The sequence below is a fragment of the Lissotriton vulgaris genome, unplaced genomic scaffold (genome assembly GCF_964263255.1).
Source record: "Lissotriton vulgaris unplaced genomic scaffold, aLisVul1.2 SCAFFOLD_3480, whole genome shotgun sequence".
NCBI lineage: Eukaryota > Metazoa > Chordata > Amphibia > Caudata > Salamandridae > Lissotriton > Lissotriton vulgaris.
In genome coordinates this window covers 114,866-130,837 of record NW_028246167.1, presented here as the reverse complement: position 1 = coordinate 130,837, position 15,972 = coordinate 114,866, and the positions used below count along the sequence as shown (strand labels likewise).

Sequence of the window (15,972 nt, the reverse complement as noted above, 5' to 3'; positions counted from 1 at the left end):
ATTTTGCAGCACATTCGTGCTATTGTCAACAGCGACAATAGTTATCCTGTCACTAGACACTTTCGTGCTGTACACGACAAAAAACTCAAGGATCTCGAATACACAGTTCTATGCTCGGTACTCCAACCCGGCCGGGGGGGTGATCGAATGAAGCTTCTTCGGCAGAGAGAATCACATTTGATTCTTGCCTTAGACACTAAGGCCCCTAATGGACTTAACCTTACTGAGGATTTGAGCAATTTCTTATGAACTGTTTATTTATCTCCATGATTCTGTTTTTCCATGACCTCTTCTGATGAGATCCAGTTTTTCTCTTCGTGGTTAGCCATATGGTTGGCTTTCATGTGTATATATCTTTGTCTGGTGCATATTCTACTATTTTGTAAATAATTGCTTTTCTAATCAATTATGTTACACCAGTGTGCAGATTTACGTGTATTGTATGACTTATTTCTCTGTCATCTTTACTCTTGTCAGCTGAGGCTCTCTTATACTTTCGGTTTTTAGCATTTTTTCTTTTCTTTCTATACATTTTTTCTATTTTTCTTGCTTTCTCTTTTTGTTGTGCATTTATTGTTCAATTTAGATATCATTTGTTTTTTCTATTTTTATGGACTGCTTGTATATGGTGTGATTAGGAAAGATCTAGACGACAATGTGTATTATCTATTTCATCAACTTGGGTATTTCACTTATCCATTTAGGCACTGGGCAGTTTGAGCTTGTTGTAAATAGCTATGTTTTTTTGCGATATTAATTGGCACTATGTCATTATGTATTTGCATTATATGCAGACTTCCACTGATTAGTATTGCTTTCTGCGTTTATTTATGGCACTATGTCATTATTCGGTTTGAATTTATTGCAGACATCCACTTATATTCTAACTGGTGGTTATACATGCTGTACATACTTATCATTATGTCCATGTGCGGATTTTCCCCTTTTTTGTTATTGTTTCCAAGTGATGATTTATTTATCTGTGATCTTGTAGCCTCATTTCACGGCCTTATGGTTCATTTGATATTTTTTTTAAACACTAGTTACTTCACGAGTCCTTTCACCATGTTTATCATTCAGAGAAGGCGTGCACTATTGGTCATTTTTTGATTGTCCTTTGTTTATGATTACTATTTATATGCTGTGTTTGTTCCTGACGTGTTGTGTGAACAAGCTCTCGTTTAGAGCGAAACGCGTCACCTTTATTTAATAAATCGGCTTCCCTGTCATCCATTTCTGGATTCCTGATTCTTCTGAGGCCATTTCTGTTTGCTGGGCGTTTGAGGTCTTGACCTCTAGGTTCCGCCATCACTGTACGGGACCAGGACTGTGTGTGTGTGTGTGTGTGTGTGTGTGTGTGTGTGTGTGTGTGTGTGTGTATATATATATATATATATATATATATATATATATTGCTTACACCACCTTACCCATGCTGCAAGTGCAGACCTGTGGTGCCATTTTGAAATGCTTCGCAGGGGTGGCATAATACTTGCTTCAGCCCCTGGTAGGCCTCTGGGGTACCTATGCCCTTGGTACCTAAGGTACCATATACTAGGGACTCACAAGGGTAACCCAGTTACCAATCTGGAGTGTACCTAATGTAAAGGTAACCAATTTAGAGAGAGAACAGCTAGGCTGTGGTCCTGATTAGCAGGGCCACAGCCAGACTAAAGTCGATAAACCTGTGAAACACAGCAAAAAGTGGGGGTAACCATAGGAAGCAGATCCTACTCTCCAACAGGTAGCACCTGAGGATCAGTAAAACATTAGAACCAACACCCCCCCTCCCGCCTCTCCCCTCCCTTGCACAGCAATTTCCACATGAAACACTATATATGCGTATAGACATGTCTCCACACTGGCCCAATTTGCGAATTAGATTGAAGAGTCAGTAATGATGAGTCTGTCGATAAGGTCCGGATTTACTGACGTTGGAAAGATGGAAACGTCAATACCCGGTATTTGGCCCACCTGGTCCAGATCTTCCCAAGCTTTTGTGGGCAGCCTCGAGCCTGAAACACCGCCACTTCGGCCGACATACATTTATCCAATGCAGATTTCCATGCCGCAACACCCGGGGGGGCGGGAGGACTTCCAATGGTGAGCTATGTCACGCTTGGCCAATGTTGGTCCTAGAAATAGTAAATGTCTTTTATATCTGTTCCCCCCAATATCGTCTGTGCTGTGAAGAAGGGTTAATCTAGGATCTGCTGGGAGGTCCCAGCCTAGCACCCGCCCCAGACAGGACAATACCCGGACCAAAAATTTTGTAGTGCAGTGCAGCCCCAGACCGTGTGTAAAAAGGATCCTTCTTCGGACTTGCATCTGAGGCAGGTGGGGGATGGAATAGCCCCCATCTTCCAGAGACGGAGGGGGGTGTGGTACACTCGATGAAGATATTTGAACTGGTTCAATCTAGAGGACACAGCTGAACCCCTGGGGCTGGCGAGGGCCTCAGTCCAATCATCATCTGTGAGGGTCGGTATATCTGCCTCCCACGCTGCCCTTGTCCGGTGTATGTTTGTCTTGGAATGTGTGGTCAGGGTCTGGTATTTTATGTCTTCCCAGATCCCCCATCAGTTGTCTACCCTCCAGTGGGTGAAATTCCGGTAGTGGAGTAAGGTTTTTAATCAGGGGAGACAGAGCGTGGCGGAGCTGAAGATATTTATGGAATTGGGACTTGTGTAGGTCTTACTCCTCCTGCAGCCTTTGAAAGGATTTAAGTGTGGGTCCGCGCATCACATCACCCAGCGTCGAGATCCCTATAGTACACCATCTACGGAATCCGGACAAGGCAACGACCGGTCGGAGGCATGTGCCCCGCCAGAGGGGAGTCTCACCCGTTAGCATACCCCACCAACCCATGGACCGAGAGAGACATCTCCATATCTGAATTACTATGCGACAGGCCGGGGGACGGGCCTCCAGGGTGAAGTTGCTGTAGAGGAGATCCAGCAGTGGATATTCCTCCAGGAAGCCGGATCATTGTGTGGGTTATACCACCAATCATTGATGACCAGTAGTGCGGTGTCTGTATCTTTTTTCATTTTCTCTAATGAAGAATCCACATTAGAGCCAAATAAATGCTCTTGGTAAAAAGGCTGATTTAAAATAGAGTTTTGGACTTCTGGTTTGAATCCTGAGATGCATAGCTATGCATGCCTACGCAAGAGTACACTTGTTTTTACTGCTCTAGAGGCGGTATCAGCTACATCCAGAGCGCAGCGAATGGAGGTGTTAGTAATTAGTTTACCCTCCTGTATGAGGCAATTGGCCCAGTTTTTATATTTTTCTGGTAGGTGTTGTAATAGGGTCTCTAGTTCATCATAATGTGCCTTATAATAATTGTCCAACAAAGCTTGAGTATTGGCGATACACCAAATATTAGCTGCTTGTGATGCTGTTCTTTGCCGGAGGCATCTAGGAGCTTGGATTCCTTATCAGGGGGGTGGAGCATCACCTAATGTTTGGGAGTTTGCTCTTTTTCTAGCCTTAGACACTACAAGTGAGTCTAATGGGATAGGGTATTTAATATAGGCAGGGTCTCCAGGTGCGGCTTTATTATTTTTGTCGATCCTGGGGTTAATAACTCTAGGCCACACAGGATCTTTGAATACTTCTGGTGCATGCTTAATTACCCCTTTTAGCATTGGTAAAATGGAAGTGGACCTTTGTGAGGTGTCAAAAGTATCCATAAGGAAATCCCTTTCTACAGGGTCTGTGTGTAAGGTAACACCATGGTACTGAGCAGCCCTGTGAAGTAACTGGTTAAAGCCTGTTGTGCTTCTGGAGGGGAAGGCCTAGTAGGATATATTTCCTCCTGTGAAATATTAGGAACATCGGGTGTATTATAGTCATCCTAGGGGTCAGTTGAAGATGGTGGACTATGACCCCCTAGTGGTTCCTCATATGGTCTGTCTCCTTCATCAGAAGAGTCATCATCATTCCCTGGTGGAGATGGTGTAGGAGAATGATGTGGACATGGAGGTGGGGATGGAGCTGGGGGAGAAGGTGGAGGAGAAGGTGAAGGAGGTGATGGAGAAGGGACCCTGAGAGGAGATGTAGCAATGTCCTTTTTTTAAGTGGTGGGGCTGGTGCAGGGTCATCCAAAGGTCTCTTCTTTGAGCTGAGGGTGAGTTGCCCAGTTTTGGGGTCCTTGACCAAAGTCTTTTGTTTAGGATCAGGGGATAAAAAGCTCCTGAGACATAGGCAGTTCTTTAGGAGCCAACTTTTTAGGGTTTCTAGACTTATGAGGCACCGGTTCGGGAACAGTTTTGTGATGTTTTAATGGCTCTGTGGTTGGTTTTGGAGCTGGTTGTTTTTTCAGAACCAATGTTTTTTTCGCCTCTGGAGGACGTGGATCCGAAGTCTTCGGGATTGGCTTTTTACTGGGCTCCGGGTGTTTTTTCGGAGTCAATGATTTGGTGCCTGCAGCTTTTGGTATCGAATGTTCGGATGGTTCGGTGATTGTGGATTTCGGTGCTGAGTGCTTGGATGTGGAAGCAGCGATCGGCAATGAGGATGAAGGCGGTTTCTTTTTCGGTGCTGGTGTTTCGGTGCCTACAGCAGGCTGGCTCGAGCCCGACCTGCCTGAAGGCTTAATAGGCTTCTTTGCCGAGCCTGAGGGTGGGGCATGGGAAGCAGTCTCTCGGTGTGCACCTGGGCCTGAAGGTGAAGGTGTGACCAAAGCCTTTTTTGGTGTTTTACAGAGGAGGTCAGGGTCGACTATCTTACTTACGACCCACTACGCCGGAGTTCTTTCTCCCATTTCGAATTCCTCTGATTCGGATTCGCTGCAGAGGATTTGTTAGACGCTCTCTTGTTCCAGTACGTCGACACCCTCCTGAAAGATGTCGTCGGGGATTGGAGTCTAGGATCGAGCCAATTTCCTTCGAGCTTGACGATCTCGAATAGTCTTCTTGGAGCGGAAAGAGGCACAAGATTCACAGTCTCTAGCCTTGTGCTCCGGTGAAAGGCAGAGGTTGCACACCTCATGCTGATCGGTGTGTGGAAACTTCGACCCACATTGAGGACACTTTTGAAAGGAGTACTTTCCATGAGCCAGATACCGAGGCCCAAAGGCCCTCGTCGACAATTGGAATCGAGATGCGCGTCGACTGGGATCACGATCTAAACAATACAGTCAAAAGGGTGAAGGATTGCGCGTCGAAATCGAATCGTTAATGGTTCCGAACTGGAGCGCTACAAGTACATCCGAACCCGATGGCAGAAAAAAAAAAATCTGAAGATGGAGCTGATGCCCATGCGCATTATAGTCCACAGGAAGGAGTCACCTATCTTGTGACTTCCAAAGACTTTTCCAGGATAATAACAAAGTGCAAACATTCGAGCCCAACACCAGGTGGTGATCTATGCATAGTGTGCAATCTGCAGCTCATATGCCTCGAACATATGTGTTTAGAGGAGTTCTGACAACTGCACATGCAGTACCATTCAAACCATGCCCCTAGTGCCTGCAAGATAACTGCACTTGTGACTGCTTATTTACCAGTTAAATATAGCAATATTTGGTGTTTAGCAGTGTTCTGACAAATGTTGGCCCGGTGCCACTGCACGAATATGCTCGTTACCAGTATGCATCTGTTCTTGGCATGTAGGGCTGCATACATTCATATCTGTGCATAGATCGCTGCCTAGTGTTGGGTCCGGATGATTGCACATTGTTGTCCTGGAAGAGTCTTCGAAGTATCACGAGATAGGTGGCTCCTCCCCTGGACTACAGTGCGCATGGGCATCCTCTACATCCTCAGATTGTTTTTCGCCATTGTGGCAGAGATGGAGTGTAATACAGTGAGTGATGTCATTGCTAGATAGTAATTCTGAATGCTACAGCTGCTACAGGCGTCGGGCAGGAGGGTGGGCGATATGAATGTCAGCAGCCCTACATGCCAAGAACAGATGCATACTGGTAAGTAGCATATTCGGTTCGAGGCATGTGGGCTGCTGAATTCATATCTGTGCATAGATTACATAGCAGTCCCCCTGTTAGCGGCGGCTGCCCGTGCCAGCTGCAGATGTCTGAAAAAGAGTTTTGAGAACAGCCTGTCCTACAGCTGCCTGCTGTTTAGAATGCACATCTACGCAGTAGTGTTTGGTAAATGTATGTGTGGTGGACCAAGTGGCTGCCTTACATATCTCTTCTAAAGGAATATTCCCCAGGAAAGCCATGGACGCTCCTAACTTACGTGTGGAGTGTGCTCGTGGTGGAATGGTTAGTGTGCGTTTAGCTTTAGCATAGCAAATCTGTATACATTTAACGATCCACCGGGCTATCCCTGCTTTGGAAATGGGGTTGCCTTTGTGTTGTGGAGAAAAGACAACGAAAAGCTGTTCTGTTTTTCTGAAATCCTTTGTCCTGTCTATATAGTACATTAGAGCCCTGTTGACATCTAACGTGTGTAGGGATCTCTCTGCGACATTTTCCGGATTGGGAAAGAAAACTGGCAGTTCTATGGTCTGGTTCATGTGGAACTGCGAAATTACTTTAGGCATAAATGTAGGGTTGGTGCGTAATACCACCCTATTTGCGTGGACGTGGAAGAATGGCTCTTGGATGATTAGTGCCTGGAGTTCACTAACTCTCCTCAGTGAGGTAATGGCCACTAGGAAAGCAACTTTCCAAGTCATAAATTGAATCTCACAAGAGTGTAGAGGTTCAAAAGGTGGTCCCATCAATCTGGTGAGGACCACATTCAGGTTCCAGACTGGTGACGGTGGGTGTCTAGGAGGGATCACTCTTAAGTCCCTCCAGAAAAGCTTTAATGGCAGGCACTCGGAATAAGGAGAGGTGCTGCCTGTTCTGAAGATAGGCTGCTATGGCGGATAAATGTATGCGAATGGAACTGTACGCTAGATTACATCTGTATAAATGCAACAAATAACAGATGATGTTTTGAATAGATGCATCCAGTGGGTTAATGTCATTGTTGGTACAATATATGACAAACCGTTTCCATTTAGCCGCATAGCATGCTCTGGTTGTGGGCCGTCTTGCCTCCTTGATGATATTCATACATTCCGGAGGCAAGTTGAGGTAGCCAAATTCTAGGACTTCAGGAGCCAGATCGCCAGGTTGAGCTGTTGCGGATCTGGATGCTAAATGTCTCCATGGCTCTGCGTCAAAAGCCTGGGTGTGAGGCGTAGCCGTTGATGCAGTACCACGGATAGTTCCAGAAACGTGGTGTACCATGGTTGGCGTGCCTACATTGGAGCAACCAGGATGAGGGTCATCGAGTGTTGCCGTAGTTTGCGTGCCACCAGCGGTATCAAAGGTGCTGGGGGAAAAGCGTACGCAATTTTTTCTGACCAGTTCATCCATATCGCATTGCCCTGCGACTGTGGGTGTGGGAACCTGCTTGCGAAGCTTTGGCATTTTGCGTTTTCCCTTGTGGCGAACAGGTCTATCTATGGATGACCCCATTGCTGGAAGTACGGTTGGAGTACTGATGGATGTATCTCCCACTCGTGCATCTGGTGGCTGTGTCTGCTGAGCAGATCCGCCATCTGGTTGTCTTTGCCCGGGAGGTGTTCCGCCATGAGGAAGATGTTCCTCTGAATGGCCCACTTCCACATGCTCTGAGCCAGATGAGACAACAGTGAAGAGTGCGTTCCTCCCTGCTTCTGTATGTAGTACATGGCAGTCATGTTGTCTGTCCGGATCAACACGACCTTGTTGCACAAGTGTACCTTGAAAGCTTTCATCGCCATGAAGATTGCCATCAGTTCCAGAAGGTTGAGGTGCATCTTCTTTTGCTGTGCTGTCCATAGTCCCTGCACTGTGTAGTGGAGTACATGAGCTCCCCATCCCTGGAGAGACGAGTCCGCCGTCAGTACAATTTGTGGAACAGGCTCTCGGAACGGTCGGCCCTTGCAAAGGTTTCGTGGGTTCCACCAATGCAGAGAGTTGAATGCCCGACCGCTTACCAACACTAGGTCCTTTAACTGTCCTTGAGCCTGATTCCATTGACGTGCTAAGCACTCCTGAAGCGGACGCATATGTAGCCTCGCGTGCGGGACTATGAAAATGCAGGAGGCCATCATGCCTATCAACTGCATGAACACTTTCGCTGGAAGCAAGCGTTGAGGTCTGAATTTTTGTATCAGCAATTGCATGCTGTTTATTCTCACTGAATTTGGCTGTGCTTTGGCTGCCAGAGTGTCTATTGTCGCACCCAGGTACTGTCGCACGTGGGAGGGCTGAAGGTGTGACTTCGGGTAATTCAGTGAGAATCCCAGACTGTGAAGAAGATGAATGGTGTGGGACATGTGGCTGGCACACTGCTGGGCCGACATTGCTTGAATAAGCCAGTCGTCCAGATACGGGTAGACGTGTATGTGGTGTCTCCTGAGGTGTGCTGCTACTGTTGCAAGGCACTTTGTGAACACCCTGGGTGCCGTCGTTACTCCGAAAGGGAGGACTTTGAACTGATAATGTTGATGTTGAATAGTGAACCTGAGATACTGTCTGTGTGAAGGGTGTATGGGTATATGGAAATACGCATTTTTTAGATCCAGCGTTGCGAGGAAGTCTCCCTGACTGAGTAACGGCAGAACCTGTTGCCAGTTGAGCATATGGAAATGCTCCGACAGAATGTAACTGTTCAGAGGCCTGAGGTCTAATATAGGTCTGAGCGACCCGTCCTTTTTGGGTATTAGAAAGTAGAGAGTACACCCCTGACCCTTGTTCTTCTACAGGCACGAGCTCTATGGCCCCTTTTTGCAGCATGCTTACGACCTCCTGCTGCAATAAGTGTAAGTGCTCTGCGGACATAGGACGGTGTCTTGGTGGGATGTTGGGTGGAGTGGACATTAATTCCAGACAATACCCGTACTGTACAATGTCTCTTACCCACCTGTCTGTGGTGATGGATTTCCAGACGGCAGGAACTGTTTCAGTCACCCCCCGACAGGTGTTATGTGGTCGGGGGCAGTGACAGGGCGTCACTGTTTGGTATTGGCAGAGGATCTGGAACTGTTGTTTCCTCTGCCTCTGCCCTTGGTGTTGTTTCCCCGATATCCACCACGGTTGTTCTTGTTGTAGGTGGATTGTGTAACTCCCTTATTGTATTGTGTTTGTTGCGTTGACTGGCCTCTTGAAGGCCCTCTAGTACTGGAGCGACGAAAGGAGCCACCCCGAAACTGTTGTGACTGCAGAGCCCCCATAGACTTTGCAGTCTCTGTGTCCTTTTTAAGTTTTTCAAGGGTGGTGTCAACCTCAGGTCCGAATAAGAAGTCTGGGTTAACTGGCTGATTGAGGATAGAAGTTTGAATTTCAGGTTTGAATCTAGAAATCCTCAACCAGGAGTGTCGTCTTAGCATAACACTAGTGTTGATGGCCCTGGCTGCAGTGTCAGCCGCGTCCAGAGCACACTTGATGGAAGCATTTGTTATGAGTTTCCCCTCCTGTATGAGTAGCTCTGCCCCCTCCTTGTACTGATCAGGTAGGTGGTGTAATAGTGTCTCAGGGGTATCATAATGTGCCCTGTCATATCTGGCCAAGAGAGCCTGAGTGTTAGCAATGCGCCAGATGTTAGCCGCCTGCGCAGCTACACTCTTTTCCCTGAGGTTTCCATAACCTTCGACTCTTTGTCCGGAGGAGGAGCATCACCTGTAGTCTGGGAGTTCGCTCTCTTACGTGCATTAGAAACAACCAAGGAATCCAATGGCAACTGTCCCTTTATATAAGGAGGGTCCACAGGGGCCGGCCGATATTTCTTCTCAATCCTTGGGTTTAACACCCTGGCCCTAGTGGTATTTTTGAAAATGTCCGCAGCATGCTTGAGGACCCCTTTGAGCATGGGTAGGGTTATGACTGCCCTTTCTGAAGTTGAAAAAGTGTCGACCAGAAAGTCTTCGTCCACAGGGTCAGCATGGAGCTCGACGTCATGATTACTGGCTGCCCTCTCAATAGGGCGTTAAAAGCACTTGTGTCCTCAGTAGGAGACGTTTTTACACTGTACACATGACTGTCCGGGCCAGTCTGCAGATCCCTTGAGTCAGCAGGGTCCGTCTATTGTTGGTCTTGATCATCAGGATCAGTGTCCACATGATAGAGGTCATCCTCATTGTAATTATCCCCTGTCTCAACATCTGAGTATGTTGGGGAAAAATTTTGAGGTTCCTGTTCATAGTGATGGAGGGGTTCCACAAGAGCTGGAGAAGTTGTGGAAAGACTCTTTTTCTTCAAGGGAATCTTATAGGATTCCATGGGAGTCTCTGGCATCAACTTTCGTTTGTATATGGACAGTCTCCCAGTGTCCGAGTCGATGAATTGTCTCGGCTCCTGGTCTTCAGGCTCTTCTCTAGCCTCCATTTCCGTCGACACATGTGTAGCGGCGCCAACAGATTTTTTCGGGTCGAACATCTTTGGGCGCACCGAGGGTGGTAACCCTAACTTGATAGGTGTCGACGCAGCTTGAACCTGTCCGACAAGCTTCGGCGTCGGGCCTTCTTCGGTCCGACCGATGTACCCTTTTCCTTGATGCGTTGGAGCGACTCCGACACTTCTTTGGCCATGAACGGAGTGGGCTTTGTCGACTCGACAGGGTCCTTGGAGCCGGTCTTCGACTTGTCCGTAGGCCTCGACCTCGGATCGATCCCGACTTTAGGCGCAGGTCTTTTGTGCAAATCGATACCCTTCGGCGTCGGCTTCGATGGCTCGACAGCCTTGACCTTGGTCTTCGGCGCCCAGACCAGTGGCTCGATGACCTTCTTGAGTTTTCCGGCATCGACGGCCATTTTAGTTTTCTTCGGCTCCGAGGGGTTTGAGGCCTTGGAGCCGACGAGAGGCACAAGTACTTTCGGTTTCGGTTTCTGCAAAGACGCTGTCGGTTTCGATTTCTTTGTATCGACCGATGGCGGTTTCGAAACCGCAGGCTCTTTAGAAATGTTCGAAGCCGGGCCTTTATGTGGGGCTGTAGAACGAGATTGTGGATCTTGGGTAAGGCCTAGTGGCGATCCCTCGACCCGAGCCTTAGTGAGTGCGTCATCTTCGGCCTCTGTGCGGCCGGGTTGGCCTAGCTCTTCGCCTGAGCTATCTTCTACGGCCCCAAGGGCCTCCACGTCGTCTTCTACCTTCTCGACGACGCCCTCATCTTCGTCTTGTACCTCCTCGTCTTCGGCGTCATACTCGGAGTCATGGCCCGAAGCCGGACCGGAGCAGTGTTCCTGATCCTCCAGATCAACGATCTCCTCGTCTTCCGTCCCGAAGATGTTCACGGGAACAGGCGCTGACTTCTTCGACTCCAGTCGAGTCGCGCGTCGAATCTTGAGGGTTTTCTTCGACCTGAACCGGGCACAGGCCATACAGTTGTCTTCGTTATGGTCTGGGGACAGGCACTTGTTGCACACTGGGTGGACATCGATGTGCGGGTATTTTGCATTGCAAAGGTGGCACCGTTTGAACGGACTCCTTTCCATTTCAGATCTAAGATCGGGTAGAGTGTGGAAAGAAAAAACCTGTTGAGTCCTCGATGTCCTCTAAGGAAAGGCACCGATACCGAACGAAACGATACCGACGCTATCGAAAGCCTTTTGGCTTTACAGAAAGTTTTCCTAACTTGAGCTAAGATTGTAACATCCGAACCCAATGGCGGAAAAAAACAATCTGAGGATGGAGAGGATGCCCATGCGCACTGTAGTCCAGGGGAGGAGCCACCTATCACGTGATACTTCGAAGACTCTTCCAGGACAACAATGTGCAATCATCCGGACCCAACACTAGGCGGCGATCTATGCTCAGATATGAATTCAGCAGCCCACATGCCTCGAACCCTGCTGCACCATTCAAATCATGATCCTATTGAATGCCAGATAACTGCACTTGTGACTACCTGTTTAGTAGTAAAGATAAGCAATATTCTGCGTTAAGTGGGATCCCTAGATATTTTGGCACTGGTTCCACTGTACCTGCTGCGCCATTTAAAACAAGCCCCTTTTAACTGCAAGATAACTGTAACTGTGACTGCCTGTATAGTAGTAAAATATAGCAATATTAGGTGTTCAGAGGAGTTCTGACTACTTTTGGGCCAAGTGCCACTACACCTGCAGCAAGCACCATTCAAATCATGAATCTGTTGTCTGCAAGGTAACTGCACTTGTGACTGCATGTTTAATAGTAAAATATAGCAATATTAGGTGTTTAGTGGGATGCCTGGAGCTCTTGATCCTGGTGCTACTGCACCTGCCGCACCATTCAAATCATGATCATATTGCCTGCTAGATCAATTTACTTCTGACTGTCTTGGTTAATAGTAAAATGTAGCAAAATTCTGGGTTTAGTGGGGTCCCTGGAGCTTTTAGCCTCAGAGCCACTGCACCTGCTGCACCATTCAAATTAAGTCCCTTTTAACTGCTAGGTAACTGCAATTGTGACTGCCTGTTTAGTAGTCAAATATAGCAATATTAGGTGTTTAGAGGATTTTCAGGCAACTTTTGGGCCCAATGCCACTGTACCTTCCAAATAATGACCCTGCTGCCTGCAAGACAACTGCACGTGTGACTGCCTGTCTAGTAGTAAAACATAGCAATATTTGGTGTTTACTGGAGTTGTGAAAACATTATGGCCCAATACCACTGCACATGCTGCACCACTCAAATCATAATCCCTAGAGCCTAAAAGATAACTGCACTTCTGATTGCCTGTTTAGTTGTAAAATATAGTAATAATTGGTATTTAGTGGGGAGCCTGGAGCTTTTGGTCCTGGTGCCACTGCACCTGCTGCACTATTGATATCACGACCCTAGCACTTACTAAAGAACTGCAATTGTTACTGCCTGTATAGTAGTAAAATATAGCAATATTATTGCTTAGAGGAGTTCTGACGACTTTTGGGCCCAATGCCACTGCACCTGCTGCACCATTCAAATCATGACCCTGTTGTCCGCAAGGTAACTGCACTTTTGGCTGCCGGTTTAGTTTTAAATTTTAGTAATAATCTGGGTTTATTGGGGTCCCTAGAGCTTTTGGCCCTGGTGCAACTGCACCATTCAAATCAAGCCTTTTTAACTGCAAGTTGACGGCAATTGTGACTGCCTGTTTAGTAGTCAAACATAACAATATTACATGTTTAGAGTAGTCCTGACAACTTTTGGGCCCGGTGTTATGGCTCCTGCTGCACCATTCAAATCATGACCCTATAGTCTGCAAGTTAACTGCACTTGTGGTTGCCAGTTTAGTAGTAAAATATAGCATAGCTCTTGTATATTAACATTTTGTATGTTTTTTGTGACATTTAGAATTTGATCATAATGACCAAATATATAAAGTTGAAAAAAGTCAATCTGATAATGCCTACAAAGTGCAAAGAAAAGTACTGGGCATGAATAGGAAATGTCACAAACATTCTAAGGCTAAAGCATCTGCTTTACACAACTACGTAATAAAAAGCAAGCATTCCAGCATACTGTTAGAAGCTGTCTGCCTTTTCCATGGGAAGAAAGCTCATATTGAAAGTGAATTGGGCTTAAATCATGTGAACAGCTTTAGAAGTACCGGGAAAGGTAACAAAAAAAAGTTCTATACAAAAGCAAATTAACACAGTAATTTGGCGATTGGGAACTGATAATAGCCCCCTTTTAAGATATATTACATTCAAGAGATTTCCCAAGCACAACACAAGCGCTGTGCAGGTGAAACCTAAAAAGAACAATTCCAAAGCTTATAGGCACCATGATATTCCCTCCTGAAATCCCTGAGGCAACATTCAGCATGCTGTGCTGCTCACATGTAGACTAATTATAAACAAGTTTCTAAGCACTGTTTAGTTATAAAATGAATATCTGTGACACAAAGGAGGTAAATGAGTTGTAAACGCTTGGCTCTGGCTCCCAGCCTTTTGCCCTACCACAACCAACGACTACACAAGAACCCCAGAATATCGATCTAATAAGTTTCAACGTTTATGTGGAACCTCTTTCCTACCATTAGCGCTTAGGAACTGAGGATGGAGCCATGCAAAACGTGTGAGTAATATTTACTTTTTTGCCATGCCACAGTTGTTAACACATCCCCACTCCCTCTGTTTAACTGTTCATGTATGACACAAAAAGGCTGAGACATACCCATAATACAGTAAGCAAGCAACATACAGTCTGTACATTAAATACAGGAAGACGCACACACTGTAAGCAAATATCAAAAAACACTCATGCAAGGTTAGTGAAAGATTGCAAGACCTGAACGCCTTATGGTGACTCTGCAATCAAGAAAACCCATATCCAGGAGACAAAAGTCTCACCACTAAGTACAGGCAATGGACAGATTTTTCAGGACAGAAGTCCACTGAATGGCCCACAAAAACACACTAGTCCTGCTGTACATTTTACTGCATTAGACTTAACAAACTGACAGCCAGCTGTTGGGTTAAAAGTCCTCTGCATGGTGTGGGAATGTTGCTTGCTAATTCCAGGATTTTCAGCCTATGCTGCCTGGGACAGGCATTTGCCACAGAACACCGTGTCTAACATCCTCACACACTCTACAGAGATCCAGGATCCTCGCCCTACAATGACGGTCCAGAATCCTGTCCACACTCTCCTAGCACTAGGATTGTTAATACACCCTATCTGTGTACTATATTTGCCCTACCTGGACAGGTCTAAGGTTCCCAGCACTCCCCGGGTTTTTTGTTTGTTTACAATGTGGCCTGTGTTTCTTATTTTTTTTAACCAAGTGGTTCTTTATTGATTTCTTCTAGTACCAGATTGAAATGCATGGAAATCCTATTCATACCTCGCAGCTGAGCTTGTTAGGGGCACGCCTCTACCACAACCTACTAGGTCTGAGATTCTGCCCCTTCAGTTTAGCTCCAGGGTCCTCACCACAATTTCCCAGAAGTTCACACTGAAGCACCCACCTTGTTTAGGTCCCTTTCGAAGCTTGCTCCAGTAAACTGCTCTCGTGTGTCACGAAATCGGATGGCATCAATGGCAACAATTTCAATGCAGCGTCTTTTCCAGGCGTCCCTGCACATTTTAGAAATTAGGTAGAGACAATGTTAAATTTTCTAAGGATATAGAACTGGACTATCCCTTTAATCATTGCCACCATTGGTTCTACCAGTTCAACTCAACCCAGACCCACAGCATCTCATGTTTTCAGTACATGGAAAATACATCTCTACCAAGGAGGGGAACGCCTGATCCAAAGCATTTCCTGCTTTTCTTGTATTGGTACTGATGCTACTCAGTTTCGAGATGCCTACCGCTACCTTTTCCAGCACTGTATCCATAGCACAGCTCTCTCTATCCATACCATACACCTCCTCACACCACCAGTCATTACTGTGCAGTCATATCAAGACATTCATTTTCAAAGATTTCAGTCTTACCGTGGAGTTGAGTCTTTCATGGATCCTTTCCATTCAAAATTCCTGCTGTATCCAGCATACCGGCTGTACTGCTCTGCTCCTGTAAAAGATTAGATGTGTGATTTGCCTTCATATATCTCGCTTCTAATTCCTGGGCTAGTAACACAATTGGAACTGCTTATCCCCCCACCTCTGTGTGGTGAGTACATCTTCATATTCTTAGACTATTCCACCACCCCAAACTGAAACCCTAGTGTAGCCCTTGGTACCCCTCTGGTCCCATAGTTCACAAGTCCTATCAGTGGCGGCTAGGATGTACACATCCATTTTCTGAAGAACAGCAGGAGGGGCACAGCCTACAATTTAAAAAGTAGAGGCCATGTCAGTGCCTGAAGTGGTGATCTACATAGCAGTGTGAGGAGGATGCATGCTGCCCTGCCTCCTACACATGGAAATAGGCAGAAAAACATTTTGTTTCAGGAACAATGAAACTGATACATCACACAATAACATTTATCAACTTCTGTTTAGTACTAATGACTTTATTCCAAGGATATCCACTGGATATAATCAATATTCATTAAATCCTTGAAAAACAGAAGTCCTAGAAAAACTCATTTCATGCCAACATATAATCTCA

General features: G+C 46.3%; 1 protein-coding gene across 1 annotated transcript in view; it reads right to left on the bottom strand.

Moving 5' to 3' along the window:
- LOC147666123 (poly(ADP-ribose) glycohydrolase-like) overlaps positions 1 to 15,430 on the bottom strand; it is a 34,657-nt gene extending 19,227 nt beyond the window's left edge. Inside the window, exons 1-2 of the mRNA XM_086949287.1 lie at positions 15,354 to 15,430; positions 14,880 to 14,988 (exon numbers count right to left, since the gene is read on the bottom strand). Of these exons, the coding sequence (XP_086805413.1) occupies positions 14,880 to 14,988; positions 15,354 to 15,373 (129 nt within the window). The 5' untranslated portion in view covers positions 15,374 to 15,430. The remainder of the gene's footprint in view (positions 1 to 14,879; positions 14,989 to 15,353) is intronic.
- Between the last annotated feature and the right edge of the window lie 542 nt (positions 15,431 to 15,972).